This window comes from Bubalus bubalis, chromosome 16, assembly GCF_019923935.1.
Source record: "Bubalus bubalis isolate 160015118507 breed Murrah chromosome 16, NDDB_SH_1, whole genome shotgun sequence".
Lineage (NCBI taxonomy): Eukaryota > Metazoa > Chordata > Mammalia > Artiodactyla > Bovidae > Bubalus > Bubalus bubalis.
Window position 1 is genome coordinate 33,423,517 of NC_059172.1, and position 26,281 is coordinate 33,449,797.

Consider the following 26,281-nt stretch of genomic DNA (forward strand, 5'->3'; position numbering starts at 1 on the left):
TCCCAAGTATCTGTATGCGTGCGTGCATGCATGTTAAGTTGCTCTAGTGTGTCTGACTCTGTGCGACCCTATGGACTGTAGCCTGCCAGGCTCCTCTGTCCATGGGATTCTCCAGGTAAGAATACTGGAGTGGGTTGCTATGTCCTCCCTCCAGGGAATCTTCCCAACCCACGGATCAAACCCGCCTCTCTGAGAACTCCTGCACTGGGGGACAGGTTCTTTACCACTAGTACCACCTGGGAAGCCCTAAGTATCTGTATGGCTCCTATATAAGCAACCCTTGGCACCTAGCCTACAGTATGAATTAAAATACTTAAGCTCTTCTTTTAATACAATACAGCAAGATGAGATCTTTCTTCCCCAAGAAAATTTGATCTGTAGTAACTTAATAATATGAAACAACCTAATTATTACCCATCTCATTAATTTTGTCACTTAGTATTTGCTGTTTACAGTATTTTAATTGTAGAAAATTGCAATGAGCCAAATATTTGCCAAAGAGTATTAAAAAGTTTTAGTCTTTTTGTTACTTGTTAAAGTGTCCATTCAGGCCAAGGTGGTCCAAATGTAGGTAAAAAACAAATTTAGCTATCATGTACTTCCTTCACTTAATTACAAAGACAAGGTGCAGATTTCTGGCTTATACACTGTGGCTGCTAAGTCACTTCAGTCGTGTCCGACTCTGTGCGATCCCATGGACGGCAGCCCACCAGGCTCCGCCATCCCTGGGATTCTCCAGGCAAGAACACTGGAGTGGGTTGCCATGTCCTTCTCCAATGCATGAAAGTGAAAAGTAAAAGAAGTCGCTCAGTTGTGTCTGACTGTTAGCGACCCCATGGACTGCAGCCTACCAGGCTCCTCCATCCATGGGATTTTCCAGGCAAGAGTACTGGAGTGGGTGGCCATTGCCTTCTCTGGCTTATGCACTACTAACTCCTAAATTCAGACTCACCTTTACGACCAATAGTGAAGTCAGAGACAATGCACTCTCCTTTTTCATTGGTAATTTTAGCAAGGTCATCCATGGATGGAATAGTATAGTAGCCAACCTTAGTGAGAATGATGCCTATGACAAAAGAAACCAAAAATACAGTACTGGTTGTGACTGACATCGGATAGAGGAATTTTCAGCAATATTCATTTCACTTTTTCATTGTAAAAAAATTTTTAGAGTGGATAATTTAAAAAATTACCTGATACAATCAGTAAATAAATTACTATATAAAAAGAAAATATATAGGAATAAAGCATTTTTCCAAACTGGTTTTCTTTTCTGCTCACCCCTGACCCCAGCTGATTTTTTAAGAAACACCATTCCTAAGAGAAACCAAGTATTTAAAAGAAACCAAGGATTTAAAAAACCTTACTTACATGGTTAAGTAAGTTTGGAGAACATACATGTGACAGTATATTACACATTCTTAAAACTCACGGAAATCAAGATGAAAAATCCTGCATGAGAAAGTCACGCAGACAAATGGAAACTTAAAGGTCTACATTAATGTTATTTTTAAAAGTACTAACTAGGTAGACAGCAGAAGAAATCAAAGAAAATACAACATGAGTGTGCTTGCTCTAATCACTCCTGTTCCATTAACAGGCAGAGATCAGGCTAACTTGCTTCTGAGAAAGGCCCATACCAGAGTTTAAGGCCCATATAAGATTAAATTAGTCTCCAGCAATGCCCACTCAATATGCTTAAGGTTTAGAGTGTTGTTAGAGTGTTCTTGAGACTGGAATTCTAAATTGGGAGGCAACAAAGAAGGTCAGTGAAAAACTAGAAACAATTTTAAAAAATCTTGACTGAGTATTTAAGATGTAGTATCATAATGAACTCATGTAGGTGTCTAAATACAAACTCAGATAACACAGGACTCTTAATGTTAAAGAATAAAGTTGTTTCTTTAGTGTGCCATGTGACCAGAAGATATATACGAAGACAATAAGATAATTAGACATAGAAGAAGTTTATAGACACATTAATATATACTGCAAAATAACCCCAAAAGTTCACTAAGAGAATGGAGAAACTAAATTTGTCATAATTATATAATGCAATGCTACATGGTAATAAAAAAAGAACCAAATGCTGATAAATATACATCATGGATAAAATCTCATAAGAAAACGCATCTGCCAATGCAGGGGACACAGGTTTGATCCCTGGTCTGGGAAGATCCCACATGCTTCAGGGCAACTAAGCCTGTGCACCACAGCTACTGTGTGGCACAACTACTGAAGCCAGCATGCCGCAGAGCCTGTGCTCTCCAACAAGAGAAGCACCACAATGAGAAGCCTCTGCAGCCACCACAACTAGAGAGTACCCTCAGCTTGCTGCAACTAGAGAAAGCCCACGTGCAACAAGAAGACCCAGTGCAGCCAAAAATAAGTAAATAATTAAATGTTTTAAAAAACACATTAAAAAAAACAACAACAGGAAAGGGAATTCCCTGGCAGTCCAGTGGTTAGGACTCTGTGCTGTCACTGCTGAGGGCAGGGTTAGATCCCTGCTTGGGGAACTAAGATCCTACAAGTCACGTGTCGTGGCCAAAACATAAATTAAAAAAACAAAAAAAAAACAAAAAAAAAACTAGGAAGAACTAATCTTTGTGACAGAAATCAGACTATGGTTGATTTCTGGAGATGGGAACACAAAGGAACTTTCCAGGGTTAAAGAAATATTCTCTCTTGAGTGTATGTGTTTGTATATATGAGTATACATACACACATATATATGTCTAAATTTATTGAAATGAACACTTAAGACCTATATACTTCACTATATGTAAACTGTATCTCAGTGAAAAGGGGAAGGGGAAATGTAAAAATATTGTCAAAACCCAAATGAGGTAAGTCAGCAGAGAAAAAAGGCAAACTTTAAGCATCCCATCAAGATACTTCAATCCAGTTTATGCTATGTCACAGATTAGTTGGCATAAACTAGTCAGTTCATTGTTGGGGACAAAAAAGAAAAACACAGAACTGAAGTGATAATAACCAAACAACCATTAACATTTGAATGCCTACTCCAGTCTGGCATTATGGTCTGTATACTTTAATTCAAATCTCAAAAATAGTGCAAGTAACTACTGCTATAATTTTAATTAAAAAATGAATAGGCAATATATGTGAATTTATAAAGTTAGAAAAGCTATAAGGATAGTCCCTCTTGCTACAAAACCTGGAGTATTTAAAATATAACAGGATAATTAACGAAATGAATTTTGACTACTCCAAAAGTACAAAACGATGTGAATTCCAAATCAACCATAGCATTAGTGACAAATGTTCAAATGTTAACTTTCATAAAAATGCAATAAAAAATATTTAGAAGTTCAGATAGCTAACTTCTATTACGATGAAAATATGTGATGAATAAGAGGTCTCAAATGACTGGTAAGAGATCTGAATCTGACCTGCTGGATGTATATGGTAAGTATTATTTTCGATTTCTTCTCGGTCATCCTGCAGTGACTCCTCATGAAAAGAGGTCTCTTCACTGCTTCCTTCCAGTCCATTTCGCAAGGCAGCACGCATGTTTAATGCAACGATAGTATCATCTACACTGTTGCTGCTGTTATGTTTATTTCCAGCACTTTCTGGGGTTTGAGGAATGGGTTTGGCAATAGGGTTAGTATAAAAACGTGACACAAGAGAATCATCTTCTCCATCCTGCTGATGATTCTCATCCACTGGTTTGCTCAGAAAACTGAATCTGAAAAGGGAGAAAGTAAACAAATACTGTTTTAGCCCCTTGTAGTAAAACAGCAACAATCAATCATTACTAGGCCTTTATTAAGTATCTGACACTGTTCTATGTAATTCCATGTATTAAAAATTCACTTAATACTTGCGGTAATCCTATAATATAGGCTGCTATCATTCTCTGTATTTTCTGAGTCAGAAAACTCAGACACAGAAAAATAACTTGTCAAGGTCACAAAGCTATAAGTGCTAGAGTTGGCACTGTAACCCATGAAGACTGAATGTAGATTCCATGACTTTAACTGATCTATTTTAATGAATGAATGAATCTGAGTGTCAAAATTTTTAGTTTAAAGAGGGGAGGGAGTATACTATGTGGGGGTCAAATAATCAGTAATGAATTTCATAATATAAAACTGAAAAAATTAAATTTAATACTATAATCAATAGAGTATTAGAAAATGCTTCATTATTGAAAAATCAAACTAAATTTCATCCAAACAGGAAAAAATAGGAGTGCAAAGACATATATACAAGGATTTTTCACTGAAGCGTTATTTTGAATTCAGGAACACCAAAATAATCTAAATATCCTCTAAAAGAGAACTGACTGAATTATCTTACATTCATGATAATGGTTATAGAGTCACTTAAAAAGAGGCAGGTTAGCCATATCACGTTGATAGTAAATGGTTACAGAATACCATTTCATGCATAATCACTATAATATTTAAGAATATACTCAAATAAATAAATTTCTAAACCATTAGAAAATATGCTGACCTATTAAGGATTAGTGTATATACTTGTACTTTCCCCTTTATATATTTCTATACTGCTTTGAGGTGGGTGTTGGTTACAGTTGTTGTACATCACTTTAATAACTATCACAAACAAAATCTTATTTAAGAGGGATAAGGGGAGTCACATGCATATTATTAACCTTGTCCAAAACAACATACATGGATACCAAAAAAGTTTTGCAAAACTGAATCAGAAAAAAAATAATTTTATTGTCTATGGTACTCAAGAGGTAAATACATGACATAACTTCTAGGTGCTCACATGCCGTTGTACTTCCAACTTCGTAAAATTTCTTGAATGAATAACTACTAAGCTCAGAACCTCTTCTAAATGAGAAGAAGGCTCTCGACCAAAAGAGCATTCAGTTTACCTCTCTCCATTTTCTGGATAATCAGATGGTGAAGCTAGATCTTCTGAATCACGATTAACAGGAGAGAACAGACTGCTATTGTTAAGGTTTTTCAAAACCAACTTCTTAATGCTCTTCCTATAAACAGAGATAAAAAAAAAGAACTCAGGCATACAAAATTACACTCAAGACTATCTTAAAACCTCAAGTGGGAAAGGGAACAAGATTATTCAACTCATGTGCACCTAAAACTGACCTAACATGTTCAGTTCACCAACTCAGCTCATAAATAAATAACTAGAACATAAGGTCTCAGATATATTACACTCTGGTATTTAGAAGAATAAGCTAATAAAGCACATCAAAATCAAGTAAGAAATATGCTTCAAAATACTCTTCCTTTGCTGAACTCCATAAGAATTTGTCTAGACACTAGTTTACTCCCCACACTGTCATGCATTTCAATTATTTTTCTACATGCCTTCTCTTTAAAAAACATTAAAAAAATTTTTTTGGCAGTCAGGATTTATGACTGCTCCTGCACAGAACTTGGCATGTTGTTTTGAAAGACTGTTGTTTGACTCTTTTGTGATCCCATGGACTGTAGCCCACCAGCTCCTCTGTCCATGGGATTTCCCAGGCAAGAATATGGGAGTGGGTTGCCATTTCCTTCTCCAGGGGATCTTCCCGACCCAGGGAGCAAACCCATGTCTCCTGTTGGCAGGTGGATTCTTTACCACTGAACCGCCAGGGAAGCCACTGAAGGAAGACATGTTTAAATGAGAACGTTTTCTTTAAAAAAAGACAAGAAAGAGGGGTAAAAACCTCTGCTATCCAATGATGTAAATGACCATGAATATCTAAAACGTTCAAGTTTGTGTACAACAGGTTTTACTTAAAGCAAGAACTTATATAGTATACCAGCTTTAAGTAGAAAAAACATATAAAATGATCTTAATCAACCTCCACTTAAAAAGTCACTGAATTAACTAATACACTTCATTCCCTCTTTTTAAAGAAAAAAACCACCACTGGGAATTCCCTGGGGATCCAGTGATTACACTGTGCTTCCAGTGCATGGATTCAATCTCTGGTTGAGGAACTAGCTCCAGCAATGCTATGTGCTATGGCAAAAAAAAAAACAAAAAAACACACACACTGTGGTGTTTGTTCCTTACTTAATGTATGCTAGGTATACTCCTCATTGTAATGGTGCTATTAAATAAATATTAAGTACGCCAATGAAAGAGGCAATTGACAACAAAAAATTATTACTTTCATGAAAAATAAAACTTGCCCTTCTACTGATGGTAGACTAAGTAATGAGGACTAATTCTCTTAGGGAGGATCAACAGAAAACTCAGAACTCGTTCCAGGCATGAAGAGCCAACAAGATGGTAAAAAATGATAGTACTAGTAATTTAAGGGGACAGTGGCACAGGGAGGTGTCCTGTACTTGGGGTTGCTTTTCTCCTGGAGACTTTTCTGATTTCAAGGGCAAGGCTAAGAGGCTGATAGTGAACTTGACAGTCTTGTGGGACTAGAAAGGCAGAGACTAGAATCTAGAGCCACACAAGGTGTAAAGCTCAGCTTTGACTCATCTCAGTAAGCACCTGTCATTAAAAAAACTCTTAAGATCAATATCAGCATCCTTGAACTCATTACTATCAGTTTTCTTCAAAAAAGATAAACAGCCAATAAGCACATAAGTTATGCAACATCATAAAGGGGATGCAAATTACAAGGATGAGGTACCACTTCACCCCCACCAGGATGACTGTTGTAAGCTGATAGACAAACCAGAAAACAAGTGCTGACAAGGGTATGGAGAAAATGAAAACAATGTGCATTGCTGGAGGTAATGTAAAATGCTGCAGCTGCTGTGGGAAACAGTTTGGCAGGGTTAAGTACAGGGACTTCCCTGGTGGTCCAGTGGTTAAGAATCTGCTTTGCAATGCAAGGGACACAGGTTCAATCACCAGTCGGGGAAGATGCCACATGCCACAGAGCAATTAAGCCTGTGCACCACAACTACTAAAGCCTGAGAACACTAGAGCCTATGGTCTGCAACAAAAGAAGCCACCGCATTAAGAAGCCTGAGTACCATAACTAGAGGGTGGCCCCCATCTCCCCAACTAGAGAAACCCTGCTCACAGCAATGAAGACTCAGTGCAGCCAATAAATAAATAAATTATATTAAAAAAAAGGGGGGGTTAAGTACAGAATTAATGTACGACCAAACAATTTCAGTCCTAGGTATATACCCAAAAGAACTGAAACCAGGGACTCTTTACTCGTACATCAACATTCATAGGAGCACTATTCACACAGCTAAAAGGTGGAAACAATCCAAATGTCCATCAATAGATGGAATGGATAAACAAAATGTGGGATAATCATATGACGGAATATTGTTCAACCTTAAAAAAAGAATGAAGTTCTGATACATGCTACAACTTAAAAGTGAAAAAAGTAAAGAATCTTTAAAACATTATGCCAAGTAAAATAATCCAAACACAAAAGAAAAAATTCTGCATGATTCCCTGCACATGTAGTATCTAAAACAGGCAAATTCTTACAGACAGCAAACAATATAGAGGTTAAAAGGGACTGGAGGAAGAAGAAAATAGAGAATTATTGCATGGCAGAAGTTCTGGAAATACCAGTGGTGGTAGTTATACAATATTATAAATATACTTATCATCACTGAATTGTACTTGACAGAACACATATTTTACCATTTAAACCATTTTCATGTATATCTTACCACAATAAAAATTAGTAAGTAAAATAATAAAAAAGATCAGAAAAATCTCCATGTTAAGAATTTATACTCTTGAATAACCCAAGACTCAAAAAACTCTATGAAAATCAGAAAGCATTTATCATATAATTATTATCTGAATGTTGAGTACTTCATATCAAAACTTGTAGAGTATAAATAGAGCTGAACTATTAATAAAAGGGAAACTTACATCTCTAAAGCATGTATTTGGAAAGGAGCAAAATTAAAAATAAAAAGTAAGCACTGATTTAAACAAAGGGCAGAAAACATATACCAATAAAAGGGGGGATTAAAAATAAAATTAAACATTAGTGAAAATATTATAAATTAAAATTAATGAAAAAGGAACACAGACTAGAGAGCATTAGTAATGCCAGAAGGTTAGTTCTTTGAAATGTTAAATGAAACTGGCAGATCCCTGACCACACTGCTACAATGAGAAGGCACAAACCACCACCATGTCAGGGAATGAACAGAGACATTCCTACAGATTCCACTAAAATAAAAAAGACAGTAAGGATATTTTTAAACAACTTTATGCCAATAAGTTTGCAATTTTAATGAGCTGAAATGAATATTATAAGAACATAACTCATCAAAAGTGACACAAAAAATGAAAAAGCTTAAGTTCTATAACTTTAAAGTCAACAATTAAAATGAAACAGCTTACTGCAAACAGTATCTTCACCAGTATCCAACATTTAATGGGGGAGAGGAGAAGCCTATCTTACACCAAGGCTCCCAGAAAAGAGGAAATGATCCAATTTGTTTGTGAGGTCAGCATAACTTTTATACCAAAACTGGGTAATAAAATTTTAAGAAAGGAGCACACCCAAGCCAATCTAAATCAGAAACACCAAAGGCAAAAAAAAAAAACAAAAAAATCCTGGACAAAATTTTACACAGTGAATCCTACAAGCAAGTTACTGAACACTGTCAGGAACTCTGGAAAGGAATTAGGACCCAACATGAAAGGGTTCCTGTTGGCCAAAGAAACAACAACCTCATCAGCACAGAAAATAACAGCTGCAATGGACAGAAACGCAACAAACAGGGGTGAGGGAGGTGGGGAGAGTGAAGAAGATGGTTTAATTAAATGCTTCACATGAAGAACACATGACTAGAAGGCAAGGAACTTAAATATGGAACATAAAAACAGCGCCAGGCAAATGTGAAGATGATGGGTGGCTAGCTTAGTAAATACAAAACAGAATACCATTCGGTCAGGTCATGTTTCAAATAAACACTGACAAGAAAGCTGGAAAATAGAATTCTGTTTGAAAAAAATATGTGTATTTAAAACCATAAACATATCAAAACACTCCCCCTGCCTGATAGTTCTCCCAATCTGTCTTCAGTTTAAACAACACATCCTCAGACAAGCTTTCCTTCACTATTCTCTACTGGTCTCTCTCACAGTGGCTCTACTTCCTTCTGTAACCTGTCTCACTTGGGATTAATCTTTGTCAGCATCTCTTCCCCCACAGACTGTGACAGAGGAATGTGTCTGGTTCACAGCTGTATCCCCAGAGCCCATCACACTTGCACATAGTAGTTTGTGATAAATGTCTGCTGAATAAAGGAATGAACAGAGGTATTAAAGAATATTTCTAATTCTGTCATTCAGAATAAAAAATATTAATGGCTTGTTCTATAGAAACTTTTCTCTGACTACGATGTAAAGGCAAGACATGACACCAGTAAGGTTCTCACACTTGTCAAGCTATCAAATTCATCTTGCAGAGCAAATTGAGTTCAGTTCTAGTGCTGGCCATCAGAATTCTCTGCCATCTACATTTTTCACAGAACTAGAACAAAAAATTTCACAATTCATACGGAAACACAAAAGACCCCGAATAGCCAAAGCAGTCTTAAGAAAGAAGAATGGAGCTGGAGGAATCAACCTTCCTGACTATACTACAAAGCTACAGTCATCAAGACAATATGGTACTGGCACAAAACAGAAACACAGATCAATGGAACAAGATAGAAAGCCCAGAAATAAACCCATGCATCTATGGGTACCTTATTTTTGACAAAGGAGGCAAGAATAAACAATGGGGCAAAGAGAGCCTCTTTAATAAGTGGTACTGGGAAAACTGGACAGCTACATGTAAAATAATGAAATTAGAACACTTCTTAACACCATACACAAAGATAAACTCAAGATGGATTAAAGACCTGAAGTAAGATCAGAAACTATAAAACTCTTAGAGGAAAACATAGGCGGAACACTCAATGACTTAAATCGAAGCAAGATCCTCTATGACCCACCTCCTAGAGTAAATAAAAAATAAAATAAATAAAATAAAGCAAATAGATGGGGAAACAGTGGAAAGAGTGGCAGACTTTATTTTTTTGGGCTCCAACATCACTGCAGATGGTGACTGCAGCCATGAAATTAAAAGACACTTACTCCTTGGAAGGAAAGTTATGACCAAACTAGACAGCATATTAAAAAGCAGACATTACTTTGCCAACAAAGGTCCGTCTAGTCAAGGCTATGGTTTTTCCAGCAGTCATGTATGGATGTGAGAGTTGGACTGTGAAGAAAGCTGAGCACCAAAGAATTGATACTTTTGAACTGTGGTGTTGGAAAAGACTCTTGAGAGTCCCTTGGACTGCAAGGAGATCCAACCAGTCCATCCTAAAGGAAGTCAATCCTGAACATTCACTGGAAGGACTGATGCTGAAGCTGAAAATTCAATACTTTGGCCACCTGATGCAAAGAACCGATGACTCATTGGAAAAGACCCTGATTCTGGGAAAGACTGAAGGCAGGAGGAGAAGGGGATGACAGAGGATGAGATGGTTGGATGGTATCACTGACGTGATGGACATGAGTTTGTGAAGGCTCCGGAAGTTGGTGATGGACAAAGAGTCAGACATGACTGAGCAACTGAACCGAACTGAACTGAAACAGTGAAGACAGTAGTAGATGTGCTTACAGAAGTAATGGAAGGTCAGTTCTTAGAGGCCCTTATATGCCACTATAAGCAACTTGGCTTTTTATATGTTGAAGTATGAACCACTACTGAGTTTTGGACAGAAGACTGACGTGGTCTGACTTACACTTTAAAAGAATCACTATTAACTGTATTTCAGAACAGAATGCAAAGACACAAGGATAAAAGCAGAAAGATTAGTTAGAATATTGTAATATTCAATCAAGAGATGATGGTGCCCTGGATTAAGGTAATTAGTGGCAGTGAATGTGGTATGAATTGGTCAGATACTGGATAATTTTTAAGGGTAGAACAAAGATGTGCTAAAGGCTTAGATATTAGGTGTATGATAAAAGTCAATGATGATTCCAAAAACTCTGGCCTGAGCAACTAGAGTGACAAAAATGCAATTAGATGCAACAGGAAAGGCTTTGGGTGGAACAGCTTTGAAGGAGATGATCAGGAGTTTGTTCAATTTTGGACACATTAATTTTGAAATAAAAATAAGTGGAGATGTTGAGTATGGCTGGATATTGGATATAAGACTCTGAAGTTTGGGAGATGTCCAGGCTGGAGATAAATGTTTGAGAATTAGACTATAGATATTAAATCACTTTGGAAGTGAATAAAGATAATGAGATCAAGAGTTGAGCCTAGGAATCAGGAAAAAGAGGGAAGAACCTGCAAGGGAGACAGGAGGAGCAACTAGTAAAGTAGGAATAAAACTAGAAACATGACTGCAGCTGTGAAATTAAAAGACTCTTGCTCCTTGGAAGAAAAGCTATGACAAACCTAGACAGCATATTAAAAAGCAGAGACATTACTTTCCAGACAAAAGTCCGTATAATCAAAGTTATGGTTTTTCTAGTAGTTATGTACAGATGTGAGAGCTGTACCATAAAGAAGGCTGAGCACAGAAAAATTGATGCTTTCGAACTGTGGTGTTGGAGAAGACTTCAGAGAGTCCCCTGGACTGCAAGGAGATCAGTCCTGAATATTCACTGCAGGACTGATACTGAAGCTGAAGCTCCAATACTTTGACCACCTGATGCAAAAAGCCAACTCATTGGAAAAGACCCTGATGCTGGGAAAGACAAAAGACAGGAGGAGAAGGATATGACTGAGGATGAGATGGTTGGATGGCATCACCGACTCAATGGACAGGAGTTTGAGCAAGTTCTGGGAGATGGTAAAGGACAGGGAAGCCTAGTGTGCTGCAGTCCATGGGGTCACAAAGGGTAGGACACGACTGAGCAACTGAACAACAACAACAAAACTAGAGAAGTAAATCAAGGAGACGTGATGGGTGAACCGTGTATGTCTGAAATGTCTGCCTTTCCACTCCAATTCCTTCTATTTGTTTATCATACTTGTAGATTATAAGACCTGGTGATACTGCCCTGAAAGTCACTGATCTGATGACTGGACTAAATAAGGTGAACCTAAGCCCTTTTTATCTACTCTATACCAAACAATGTGTTAAATGCTGGGGACATAAACAGGAATAATACACAGTCCCTGCCTTCAAAATAATCCAATGATATTCTAAGAAATGTATAAAATTGAGCTTTCTGTTTCTTCTTAAGCAGCAGTCCACTATACTCTTATGGGAACAAAAAGGAGTGATAATTTTTCATACTCTATTAACACTCATAGACAAAGAACTACAAGAGATGAACTCTCATTTTACCCCCAAAGCCTTAAAAAAAAAAAAAGCTTTATGATTAGAAAAGTACTTGGTGTTTGAAAAAAGCCTGTGTGTGTGTGTGTGCATGTATGTGTGTACATTACTTCTAGAAAAATAAACTTTGAAATGAAATGCTCTAAAATTACATCTCCAGATGGTAATTATTGTTAATACTTTGGTATGCATTTTTCTTGTTTTTCCCCCTGCGTATATATACCAACACTCTAATAAGGCATGTGTGTATACTTTATAATTTTCAATATTTACCAACTCTTCTATATACTTTCCTGTGTTGTTTAATTATTATTTAATATCTGTATTATGAGAATTGAAACAAATGTGTGTGTGCGTGTATATATTATACATATATATAAAATACAGAAAGAGAGAGGTTTTTTCTTAACTAGTTTGGCCAATTTGAGTTGTAAAAAAATAGTATATTCTCGAATGGAGAGAGTAGCATGGAAACATATACACTATCATATGTAAAACAGATAAACTTACTTGGGCATGAATGCTCCATTGGCTAAGGATGGTTCATCGTCATCCAGTCCATCAAAAAGATGTGACTTGGCTGTGCCTGTTGTTTGTAAAGCCTTTGGTCGGACTCTGGTGGCAGGGCGGGGTGTCAGTTTATAATGAGTAGGTGTAGTGAGAGCCTTCTGGGCTGCTGGATTTGTTGGTTTCAATCTCTGAAATACAAAAAAAAAATCAAGGATAGCTCTAGTTTAACTCAAGTATGGTACTGGCCCTAAAAACCAGAAGACTAGCTTTCACATCTCATCTCTGCCATTCACCAGCTAGATACCTTTTGGAGTCTCAGCTCCCAGAACACAAGGATTTCTCACCCAACTTTGTATGAATGTGGGCCTGCTAATTAAACTGCCTTTATTTCTCTACAACTGATGTTCATTCATCTCACCAGCCCCATTTCAAATGGGTTTGTCTGACTTGTTTCAAAACGTAATTGAGACATTCCATTTGAAGTGCTTCACAAATCAAAATGTCTTAACAGAACATATTAATATACCTTGTACATTTCTCTTCATCTTACAAAAGATAAAAGCCTGCAATTGTTTTGCTTTCTAAAACAAAGATGACAATATTTATGTTCATTTTAAGAAAATATAACATCCAAATTCTAAGCTTAATTATTTTATTAAATTTTTAATTTATTATTATTTAATTAAATAAAACATCAAGAAAAACTGAGACACAGCCATAAACAACTTTTATGCAATATAAATCACTGAAAAATATATAGACATTAACTTAAAGAAACCCTGTGCCTCCTAATGCCTCTCTTTATCTCTTGGCAAGCATAAATCTACTGTCTCTATGGATCTGTGTATCCTAGACATTTTTTATAAATGGAATCATTGTCTTTATGTTTCGCTTAACTTAACATTGTTTTCAAGATTCATTCACACTGTAGCATGTATTGTTAGTTCATTCCATTTTATGGCTGAAATGATATTCCATCATATAGATATACAACACTGTGTTTATCCATTCATCAGCTGATGTACTCTATTACTGCATATACTAAACTAAAGCTGGGTAAATTTAATAATATACAAGTCTGATCGTCCTCACTAGACAGCAAGCTCTTAGAGACAATATTCTTGTTTATTTTCATTAGGTACCCTCAGTGCTGAACACAATGACTAGTCAGACATAAATGACTAAATAATACTGTATACTGAGCAACTTATTTTAATTCTCAACACTGAATAGAATTACTATCGCCATTTTACAGATGAAATTCAGAGAGGTAAAAAGAGATCCCCAAAATCTCACAGACTGTAAGGGGTAAAATAAGGATTAAATGGACCAAAGACTACTTTTAATGCTACACCACAGTGAGCAGATCATTTCTAAAGCCTACGAGACTAAGATAATGCTATGTAGAAATCAGGAGAAAAAAATTTTGATTTGCCATTTAAGACATTAAAAAAAAAGAAAGACATGATGCTAGAGAAATCAGCCTCCAAGAACCTTAGTTTGCTCAACTGTAAGACTATAATATCTGATTTATTTCAGGGCTCAGCCTTAAAAAGTCTCAGCCTTCACCTCAGTCTAACACTCATTTTCACTGTCATGCTGCCTTCCAGATACAAAAATAATTTAGCTTTTTTGTACCCCTGGCCTACTGAAAAGCATAAATAACATGTCTTAAAAACTTAATTGCAAAACCAACACAAGATTGTAAAGCAATTGTCCTCCAATCAAAATTAAGTTAAAAAAAAAAAAATTACACCTAAGTTTTCCTACTCTGAGAACTGATTTTATTGAAACTTCCTTAAATTTACCTCTTCTTTCTTCTTAGGGTCTGACATGGGATTCCGGAAGAGAGGAGAGTCTCCGAAAGGTGAGTATGTCAGACTATTGATGTGCTGTTGGAGAACAGCCTGCTGGGCAGCGGAAGCATTTGGATCTGTCAAAGCTTTGTAAAAAAGGAAAGAAAAGGCAAGACACATCAGTCCAAGGATCCAGTGCCTTAAATCAAGAGAACTCAAGGCTCCCTTCAAAATGTTCAGACTCACTCAGTAGCATTACTGGTAGAGAGCAGAGGAGCAAACTGTGAAGAAAATCAAACAATCTAAAAGATCAAAGATATGGGGAGCATTTCACAAGAGACAACACACAAAATTTTACTGAAGTATTCATTATTGCTAATAATCAAAGAAATGTAAACTACAACCACCTTGAAGACATTTTATATCCACTTCATTATCAATGGCTCAGCTGTATAAAAAGGGATACAGTATGACTTTCCGAAACACTGCAAATTGGTTTAATTGGTCTAAAAGAAACAATGACAGTACACAGAGCAAGTACTGTTTTTATATTTTTTTAACCTAATAATTTCTATCATGGAAATTTAACCCAAAGACTGAATTAAACTAGAAAGAAAATAAAGAAATGTTTGCAAGTGTTCACCGAACATTATCTGCAACAGTCAAGACTTGGAAACAACCTATGTCTGACATTAAGTTAACACTTGCAAAAATCATGATTCATCAACATGATGGATTAGCTAGATATTAAAAATGACAATGTGGAAATAAGGTATCTTTGATTCAATAAGTAAAAAATTCCAGAATAAAAAATATTAAGTACACTGAGAACATAGAGGAAGAAAGGTAGCAAACAAAAGTGAAAATGGCTGTATTTCGTCCTTATGAGAGACAGGGACAATGATCTACAATTGTACACAGTAAAAAGAAACCAGCAACAAGTAGTCCCACAACTATCTGCACTGCACCTTGACTGATCAAGGAACTTCTTTGCAAGATAAATATTTCAAAACCAAATACTGATAAAAAATAAAATCCCAGTGATTTCATTTTTAGAAATAAAATACTTTTTTCTTTATAAACATTTAAAATAAGGCTAAACCCCAAATATGATAAAATAATTAATATAAAGGGGGTACCATAAAAAAAAAGATTTTGAAAAATTTAAAACGGGGGAGAAAGACAAGAGTAGCACCAACAACAAACCTAGAACAGAAAATTAAAGTAAAATGAATGAAAACGAGGTATATCCACCTTAGTCAAATTGCGCTTTCTTAAAACTGGATGTATTCACTCAATACTAAAACACTGTATGTTGATGTATAAAGACACAGTACAAATTTGCTCAGGAGTGCAAAACCCAGGGGAGATGTCAATTTGAAGATCATAAATTGTCTGTGCTCAGAAAGTTCCTAAATCCAATTTCAGACTACTGCTGAGAAAAATATATAGGAAGTAGCTTTTGATACACAGGGCCGCACAATAACATGATGTTTTTCTGTGGACTATACAACGAGACTGAAGAAAGCCTGAATACTTTTATTAAAGAACTCTAATATTCACTAATCAGTTTGTCACCTGACAATCAATTATGTATTAAAATAAAAAAAAAAAAACACTGATCAGGACCAGCATTTAATAAGTATAGGTCACCTTTCCTGGGCATGCTCAAATAAAAACTTCCTCAACTAATCCAAACGTAATTAGGAATGTGTGCAAGGATATCTTTATTTCTGTATGTTTAAATATAAAATCCACTCTATGTTAACTAGATTATTTCAAATACAGAAAAGAGCTGATTGCTGCTGCTAAGTCGCTTCAGTCATGTCCAACTCTGTGCAACCCCATAGATAGCAGCCCACCAGGCTCCCCCGTCCCTGGGATTCTCCAGGCAAGAACACTGGAGTGGGTTGCCATTTCCTTCTCCAGTGCATGAAAGTGAAAAGTGAAAGTAAAGTCGCTCAGTCGTGTCTGACTCTTTAGCAACCCCATGGATTGCAGCCCACTAGGCTCCTCCATCCATGGGATTTTCCAGGCAAGAGTACTGGAGTGGGGTAAAGAGCTGATTAGTTAGCAAGAATAAGAGAACAAGCAAACATAAGCATTAGTGAAGCTACCACTGATTGGTGTTATAGTCAGTTCTGGTCATAAACGTTGAAAACATGCTGAAAAAACCACATTATGATCAAATGATTAAAGAGATAGAAGGATTAAAAATCAAGTTTTCTGAGAACAGAAGAAATTGATACTTTAATTGAAAGAAAGGCAATAGGGTTACCACAAAGAAACTGTAGGAGACTGATCTTGCTTGGATTTAGGAGGTAAAAGTAGAACCCCTCTAGGCTCCTCTGTCCATGGGATTTCCATTTCCCACTCTAAAAGTAGAACCACTGAGTTGAAACTCTAAAAAGGCAGGTTTTGGTTTCTAAACAACCTGAACAATGTACTGGACTGACATGTAAAGAAGCCACCACAGCTGAGGCTTTTAAGTAAGAGACTCCAACAAGCTCTAAAGCACCTTTCATATCCTGTGATGCAAAAGATATGCATTCTAAATCAAAATACCTACATTTAAATGGGCCGTAACACTACTATATGTAACTACAATATCAAATTCATGTCAGGAACTTTTAATTGGCTTTGGGAAAAGATGGATTATTAAAAAACCAATCAAAAGCTATCAAAGTAAAAATAGCAGGTTATGATATTTGTGCTACCTCTTACTGAAATAAAAACGAAGGAAAAGAAATGAAACTTAAATATCTTTTAATGATAAAACTGACTTTAATTTTTCACACAGAAATTAAGAGTTCTAATTAACCTCTAGTACCTTCACAGACCTAATTAAAATCTATGGTTAAAACAAAGTAACTTATCTACATAACACATAATGACAAAGAATAGGAAGGTGTAAATGAACAGATGAGAAAACATAACAAATGTTTAGGGAAAGAAGTGGAGACAGTGATAAAGAAAAAGAAAGTAAACTGTATCTTGGATAATAGTCAAAATGGGGACTTTCTGCCTTAATCCCAGAAAGCCTAGTGATTTAAGAATACTACATTTGAGAAAGTGAGACTGTGAAAAAATAATCAATACAAAGTATATATACAAAACAACTACTCTACCCTGTCATTTTCCTAATCAGAGTTTTAATGAAAAACTGCATCCAAGAACAGGATGCTTAAAAGAAGGAACTTTCAGAGAATGAGAAAAACAATAAAAATCCAAAAAGATGATTCAGAAGACAATAAAAAATCTTGTAGAAAGTAGAAACAAGAGTTAAAAAAAAAAATCAAACATTAGGACAGAAAAGGTCTGTGAATTCTCTGGCAGTCCAGTGGTTAGGACTCGGCATCCTCACTACTGGGGCCCACGTTTGAAACCTGGTTGGGGAACTAAGATGCCACAAGACTCACAGTGTGGCCAAAAAAAAAAAAGGAAAAGGTATAAGCAAATCACAGAAATTTCAGAAGAGACAATCCTAAACGTTTGTGGGGGTGGGGGGAACAAGTTTCAGAAAGGCAGGAAACTTACCAATAACGGTTAACTCAAGAAATACAGTCAAAATTCTGAGGGTGAATTACTTTCACACCAGAGTTTCATAATAAGTGTATGGAACAAATGAAGATGTTTTCAGAACTGTAAGCAGTCAAAGTTTATCTTTCATATAACTTTAACTTGAAGATACATTCCAGAAAATTTAGGAAATAAAGAGAAAAAACCTATATCCAAGACATATCAGTTTCCAGTGAGTAGATGTGAAGGGACTATCCCAGAGCAATGCTGAAGGCCTAGGTAGTAAACAGAGTTCATATTGCTACAGGACAGAGAGACTAAAGAATGAGGTAAAAGAATTCTGGTACCACCCTTAACAATGTGGACTAATGTAAGGCGATATGGGTGAGTAACACAAGGAAAAAAAAATAATTAGAAGTTCCAGGAGAAATAAATAGCTGTATGAGAATAACTTATGTGGCTAAGTAGCAATGTTTTCATAGTTATAATAAAATGCTGTGTTCCTTTACAACTTTTATTCTTTCCTCAAAGAAAAGAAGACAGGAAGTATTAGGAGAAAGTACTTTATTAATACAAAAATATAAAAAGGGCAAAGAAATGAGAGAAAAAGAAGGGTAAGGAAGGGTACTATTAGCCTTACTTGATCATGGAGACTCAAGAAATACTATCTCCTAGTTGACAGACTAAGAAAAGTATGTAGGGACATAGCTTAAATTTGCAAAGGCTTCTCAAAATGTGCAACATGAGGATTATACCTCTCCTTCATCCATCTCAGTTACTCCATATCTGCCAGGTGATATCAGTTTCTTATTTTTGGTAAAACATAATTTTCTTTAAAATAAGGTATTTAAGGGACTTCCCTGATGGTCTAGTGGTTAAGACTCTGAGGTTCCAATGCAAGGGATGCAGGTTCAATACCTGGTCAGGGAACTAAGATCCCACATGCTACACTGTGTGGCCAAGAAAATAAAAAAATAAAGAAACAAAAGGAAATCGACAATTAAAATAAAAAAAAAAAAAACAACAAGATGTGTAACTCACAAAGTAAGTTAATTTTAAGTTAGAAATAATAATAAAGTGGCAGGCAGACATCACAAAAACTGGGAGGGGATATTCAAATGAATGAAATACGAAAAACTTTAATAGATAAAACTTCAGGAATTCAGTACACATAGATATACTGGGAGAAGTGAATACAGAACAGAGGTGGATCAGTGAGTTACATTCTCATCTATCATTAACAAGTTGAATATATGTAGACTTAAGCAAAATACAGCAATATAAACACATCACTTACAGATATGAATTTATTTATACACCAGATCAATTAAAAGCTGCAACAAAAGTGGTTTCTTTGGGGGCGTAAGACTAGAAGTGAGGAAGCAGGCAAAACCAGGATCTATTGTTAAGTCCTTCCACATTACATGATTGTTTTATGACTTGTATGTATGTACAGCTTAAGGAAGGACGGAAGAGGGTAGCATGGAAATTCAAGTCAGCAAGTTAAGTATTAGCAAGAAATAAACCGTGAAAAACCTTCTAAAGTGACTGACACTTACCTACTGGGGCCTGGGGGGCTCCAAAGCCCAAAGTGGCTGTCGTTGTATTAAATCCAGGGGCCCCAAAGGCTCCTGTACCAAGGGGCCCTCCGAGCTTAGGTTGGTTGTTCCCAAACAAAGATGCCTGTCCAGCACCAAGAGCTATGGAGACAAGAGGAAAGAAAAAGCGCCACAGAGGATCCTTTGAATGTTATGTCAGAGGTCAGTTACTTAAAAATATAATACATTTGGAAACTTCATAATAACCACACATTTCAACAAAAAAAGCTAATACAGTAAATGCTACCTATATGCCAGGCACTGTTCTGAGATAGATATGTCAGAGGCAAAATACTTAACCTCTCTGTGCTTCAGCTTCCTCAACTATAACATGAGATAATACATAACTTAGATATTTATCCTAAGATTAAAATAATACATATATATTAAGCATTTAGGAATCTGGTAGAGACTAACATCCACTAAATATTAGCTACTATCATATCATTTAACCTTTACAAATCTGAAATAGGAACTATTATCCCCATTTTCCAGGAGAGAAAATGGAAGGTTTAATAAATTAGTTCAAAGTCACAAATGTTGTAAGTGGTGAAACCAAAGTTCAAACCTCAATGCATCTGACAATCAGCCAGGGCTCTTAACTGCTACTGTATAGTAAAAACAGATTTGTAAAGAATTTTTAAAATTGTCATTTCTCCTTAAATTTCAGCATCTGCAAATCAAAACATTCAACTGAACCAATTAAAGCCTAATGAATCGTGTTTATGAACTGTGTTGTTGATAGTGATTTTAAAGTGTAAAATGGGGAGAATTCAGTTTTTTAATAAGCTATTGGCATAAATCAAAGGTACTTTTCCACTAGCCTGCCACTCTCAAAAAAGTTACAGTTATTGGCAATTTGGAAGATCTGAAGTTCCTTTCAACATATCAATGCTTCCTTACAGAGATATGGTTTACCAGGAAAATCACTTCAAACATATTTACTTGGGATATCAAAAATATCGAATGGAAACAGCTGTGAGATGCAACCAGAAAAAAGGACAGGCAGTTTTACACAGAGAAGCATACAATATAAATTAATGAGGGTGACTCCAAAATGAACAAAACATTCTCTAACTGTTCAACCTCATTAATAATGTTAAGAAGATAACAATACAGCAATGGGATTATTTCATCTTTAAAAACCCAGTTTTGAAACAGGGAATAAGACTTAACCCATTAGAAATTGGTGAAAATCCGAAGAAAAACTAAAAATATATTATTCCTTCAAAGGACATAGCTTACAGCAAACATTTCAGGATTCTTCCCCTACCCACCCCCCCAGGTAACAAACACCTCCTTACCCCTAAATAAAAGCTTAGATAAAACCTGAATATATAAAATGGATAAAAATTTCTGTTCTGGATGGGTGTGTATTTGCATTAGCCCTGAAGGAAGAATCAGGAAACAGTCTAAAAATCACTGTATTTCAATAAAGCCTACAAAATAATAAAAATGCATAATTAAAGGACTTACACAAGTTGAGGGATACTCTGATGGGATAGTGTCAATTTATGAAATGTGTCATATTCCTGATTTGTTGTAGGAATCATAAGGAAGATATACTGGGGGCACCATGGTAACAGTGTTCTTAAAAACTCCAAGTATGCTCAAGGAATAAGTAAAAATATATTCCTTTGAGACCTTCTAATGAATGTCAGAATGTAATTATATATATAAGAATGTCAGAACATATTAGCTTTGGGTAGATTATTTTGTATATCTTAGTCTAACAAACTTTACTAAATCCCACATAGTAGGAGAGTGGGTTTGATTCCTGGGTCGGGAAGATCCCCTGGAGAAGGTAATGGCAACCCACTCCACTATTCTTGCCTGGAGAATTCTATGGATAGAGGGGCCTGGCAGGCTACACTCCAGGGGTCGCAAAGAGTCGAACACAACTGAACGACTAAAACACACACACCCCTTTAAACTTATCACTACTTCATGGAAAATATTAAACACTAAAACTCCTTAGTAATATTAATAAGCAATTACCAAGAAAATGGCATACTACTGATATCCCAGTGAAACAGTTACTATCCCTGTGAAACAAGAAATGGACCCACCCATAATTTAATGAGTGTTCCTTAATCTGAGCACACTGGGAGAAAAAAAAATTCATGTCAAAGAATACTATAACATTTTATACTGACTGGTCACTTAAATCTAAGTGTACAAAAAATTTATGTATTTGGACATTTAAGGTTTCTACAGCCTACTAGTCATGAAGTACCCAAACGCCTAAGTTACATGAAAATGTACTTCTGTTGAGGAGTGAGTTTGAAGCTCTATCACTCAAAGCAAGAAGCTATATAAGAATACCCATTTAGCTAGCTGAGTTCAGTTGTTCAGTCACGTCCAACTCTTTGCGACCCCATGAACTGCAGCACGCCAGGCTTCCCTGTCCATCACCAACTCCTGGTGTTTGCTCAAACTTATGCCCATCAAGTTGGTAATGCCATCCAACCATCTCACGCTCTGTCATCCCCTTCTCCTCCTGCCTTCAATCTTTCCCAGCATCAGGGTCTTTTCTAAGCAGTCAGTTCTTCGCATCAGGTGGCCAAAGTATTGGATTTTCAGCTTCAGCATCAGTCCTTCCAATGAATATTCAGGACTGATTTCCTTTAGGATGGGCTGATTGGATCTCCTTGCAGTCCAAGGGACTCTCAAGAGTCTTCTTCAATACCACAGTTCAAAAGCATCAATTCTTTGGTGCTCACCTTCCTTAACAGTCCAACTCTCACATCCATACATGACCACTGGAAAAACCACAGCTTTGACTAGACAGACCTTTTTCAGCAAAGTAATATCTCTGTTTTTTAATATGCTGTCTAGGTTGGTCATAGCTTTTCTTCCAAGGAGCAAGCGTCTTTTAATTTCATGGCTGCAGTCACCATCTGCAGTGATCTTGGAGCCATCAAAAATAAAGTCTCTCGCTGTTTCCATTGTTTCCCCATCTATTAGCCATGAAGTGATAGGACAGGATGCCACAATCTTAGTTTTTTAAATGTTGAGTTTTAAAGCAACTGTTTCACTCTCCTCTTTCACATTCATCAAGAGGCTCTTTAGTTCTTCTTCACTTTCTGCCATAAGGGTGGTGTCATCTGAATATCTGAGGTTATTGATATTTCTCCTGGTAAGCTTTGATTCCAGCTTGCACTTCATCCAGCCCAGCATTTCGCATGATGTACTCAGCATATAAGTTAAATAAGCAGGGTGACAATATACAACTTTGACGTACTCCTTTCCCAATTTGGAACCAGTCTGTCGTTCCATGTCCAGTTTTAACTGTTGTTTCCTGACCTATATACAGGCTTCTTGGGAGGCAGGTAAGGTGGTCTGGTATTCCCATCTCTTTAAGAATTTTCCACAATTTATTGTGATCCACACAGTCAAGGCTTAATGTTTCCTTCAAACATGGGAAATGTTGGTAAAGAACATTTCCAACTGCTGATATGATAGCTGATAGCTCAGTTGTTAAAGAATCTGCCTGTAATGCAGGAGACCCCAGTTTGATTCCTGTGTTGGGAAGATCCGCAGGAGAAGGGACAGGCTACCCACTCCAGTATTCTGGCCTGGAGAATTACATGGACTATATATAGTCCATGGGGTTGCAAAGACTCAGACACAACTGAGTAACTTTCACTTTCCCTAAAACATAGTCCATAGCTACAATGTTATTCTAATTGTGATATCATGCAATGCAGAATTCACTAATGAGGGTACGCATACCTAATAGTGTCTAGACACATTCCTCTCAAAGACAAAAGCCTGCTTTAGCAGATGTAATCATCAAAGAATTTCAATAGTGTGTACTCAGTGATCACAACTCTTCTTTCCCTACATCATCTACTGGTGCTATGATTAGGGGTGTAAAGTTCTTTATTGATTGTATTTGGTTTTTAGTTTCTATGGGCAAGGCATCAATTAGGACTATGTAACAGCAATGAAAATAAGATTCACTGTCTGTGAGGCTCAACTGTTCAAGGAAAACCAAATATATTCAAACAAAGAAAAAGACTGAGATATTACATTACTGTGGAACAGAAGACAACAGCATCAAGAAAAGACTTTTAGACCACTTTATAATCTTGTACTACAGAATAAAGTACTGCAAATCATAGTCTGCAAGACCCAGAAACCAAAGTGGAGAGAATGACAACTTTTGACCACATAAAAATAAAACTGGTACATTAAGATACCATAAACAAAAAATTAAACAATAAAGACAGAGTGGAAATATCTGGTAACAGACATTGGAGTAGCACCTTACCCAAGCTTAGGTTTAAAGTTCATAAACTAGAGTCAAAACTACCTTGAAAAAGCCCACACTAAAGCTAACCTTTCCTCTGGGATTAGACAAGAACACTGATGTCAGAAGTTATATTCTGCTTAAGTTTAAGGAACACATTGTACAAAACCCCACAGATTTTCAGTTTTCATTTCTTGCAAAATATATGTTGTGGAATTTGAGTAAGCTCAAAAGCTCAAAAAGTTTTCCATACAACCAAAAAGATTTAATATCCACAATATATAAAACATTATCAACAGTAAACAAAGATCAAATATAAATAGAGAACTGAAAGATGCAAACAGCCAGTAAACATACACAAAGGTATCCCTCACTGGTAATCAGCACAGTGCAAATTAGAACCACCTTTCACTATCATTCACACAAAGATGAAGAAAACAAACAACATGGAAAGTGTATGAAAAAGGGAGCATTTTTATAAAATATGAGCAAAAATGCAAACTGGCATTCTTTGTGGAAGGCAAATTAAGATTAGCAAGACTGACCAAAATTCAAAAATATGTGTCTCTTCTGACAATTCCCAATTCAATCCTAGAGTAACACTACCATACACAAAATTACATAACACAGATCTTCACTACCTCACTGCTAATAAAATCAAATAATTCAAATGACCATCAACAGGAGAAAAGTCAAACAAATTATGGTACATGTAACTACTCATGTGTTGTGTGTGTGTGTGTGTGTGTGTATATATATGTATACAATGGAACACTTAATACTTATTTTTAAAGAAATGAGTTAGATCTACATATACCAATCCAAAGAAAAATATATGCCCAAAATGTCATGGGAAATGAAAAAAAAAAAAAGAAAGAAACAAACAATACAGAATAAGGAAGCTGCTTTCAGTTTGAAACATTTTTGACCACAGCACATAATATGAAACACACTGAGACCCAAAACACATACATATATAAAACTAAAAGTTAAATCAATATTTAACCTTGCAATATACAATGATTTTAAAATTCTAGTTCATTTTAAAGAATGCTGGTTGCAATCAACTACATTAATATTATATCACCTGATATATCTCAGCCTTTGGTTTAAAAAACACTGGTATAGGACATGGCTTCCTTTCAAGAATATCACAAAAATTCTCTATATCAAACACATACAGCATACAAACATACATGTGTGTATACACATATATGAAAAGTGTATATAAAGAAGTCTGACAATATACATGCCAAACATTCAATAGCTGTTACTTCACTATTGAAAAGTGTGGGCTTTTCATGTTACTTCTGTTACTGACTTTTTAATACCTTATATCTTTTATTTTAAAAAGAAAACAAAGGGAAACAGTTCAGAGTACAAAATGAGGTTCTATTAACAAGGAGATGACAGATAACTGGACAATAGAAGTAGAGACCACAGAAATACATGATTTGCAACTAAGTGACTCACCTATGGTCAGATGAATTGGGGAAGTAGACAAAACTATATGCTTAAATCACCCTGTAAGCACTTACTCATTTTATGACCATCACCCTCTCCAACTGTTTAAAACAGCTGGGCAGGTAGAAGGAACAACGTCTTCAAAGGCATTGAAAAACAATTATCAATGGCAGGAATGGAGACAAAGGCTTGACATTTTAGCTCTATAACAAAGTGAGAAGAATGGAAAAGCATGCACAGACCTTGCAAAACCTTAATCTATATATTAATTATTTCAGCATGTGCTCTTACTGCTGCATTATTATTAGGGTAATAAAGCTTACTTAACTAACAGTTCAGGGTCTCAGGGACTTGTCATCATACTGACAGGTCTCACATTAAGTACTGAAAATCCCAGGGAGACCAGGACTATCAGAGAACATTTTGTAGAAAAGGAATGAATATTCAGCTTCTAAGATAAATGAGCCAGTGTTTTAAAGCCCGGTAAATAAAGCATATGGGAATGTTTTATAAATCTGTTTGTGAAAATGAAAATCTATAGGCCTCTTATTTTCATACATATGATGAAACGAAAGGCTTAAGTTCCAGCAGTTGGAAAGCCAAGTTGTGTCACTTGCTGAGTCTCCTGGTACAATCCCTTACCTGTTCCAAATCCTGCGCCAAGCCCAGTCCCCAGAGTGCCAGGTCCTGGTTTACTTCCAAAAATACTATTCCCACTGGTATTTGTGCCGAATCCTAGGAGGACACAAGAGTGAGTAGACTGTACTTTAACACAATTCTCAATTTCCTGTACAAGGGAATTTAAAACAAAGCAGTCTGACCGTAAGTTTTGCATCCTTTCATTTTCTGGCATTTAGAAATCTTAAATGG

The 26,281-nt window shown here is 36.1% G+C and overlaps 1 protein-coding gene across 3 annotated transcripts in view; it reads right to left on the bottom strand.

Annotated features, from left to right (window-relative positions):
- The window catches only part of NUP98 (nucleoporin 98 and 96 precursor), an 86,229-nt gene that overhangs the window by 31,511 nt on the left and 28,437 nt on the right, over positions 1–26,281 (bottom strand). For all 3 annotated transcript variants that reach the window (XM_006064748.3, XM_006064746.3, XM_006064747.3), the window contains exons 11-17: positions 26,054–26,146; positions 19,654–19,794; positions 14,588–14,721; positions 12,780–12,967; positions 4,880–4,996; positions 3,417–3,715; positions 953–1,066 (exon numbers count right to left, since the gene is read on the bottom strand). In XM_006064748.3, coding sequence (XP_006064810.1) covers positions 953–1,066; positions 3,417–3,715; positions 4,880–4,996; positions 12,780–12,967; positions 14,588–14,721; positions 19,654–19,794; positions 26,054–26,146 — 1,086 coding nt within the window. The remainder of the gene's footprint in view (positions 1–952; positions 1,067–3,416; positions 3,716–4,879; positions 4,997–12,779; positions 12,968–14,587; positions 14,722–19,653; positions 19,795–26,053; positions 26,147–26,281) is intronic.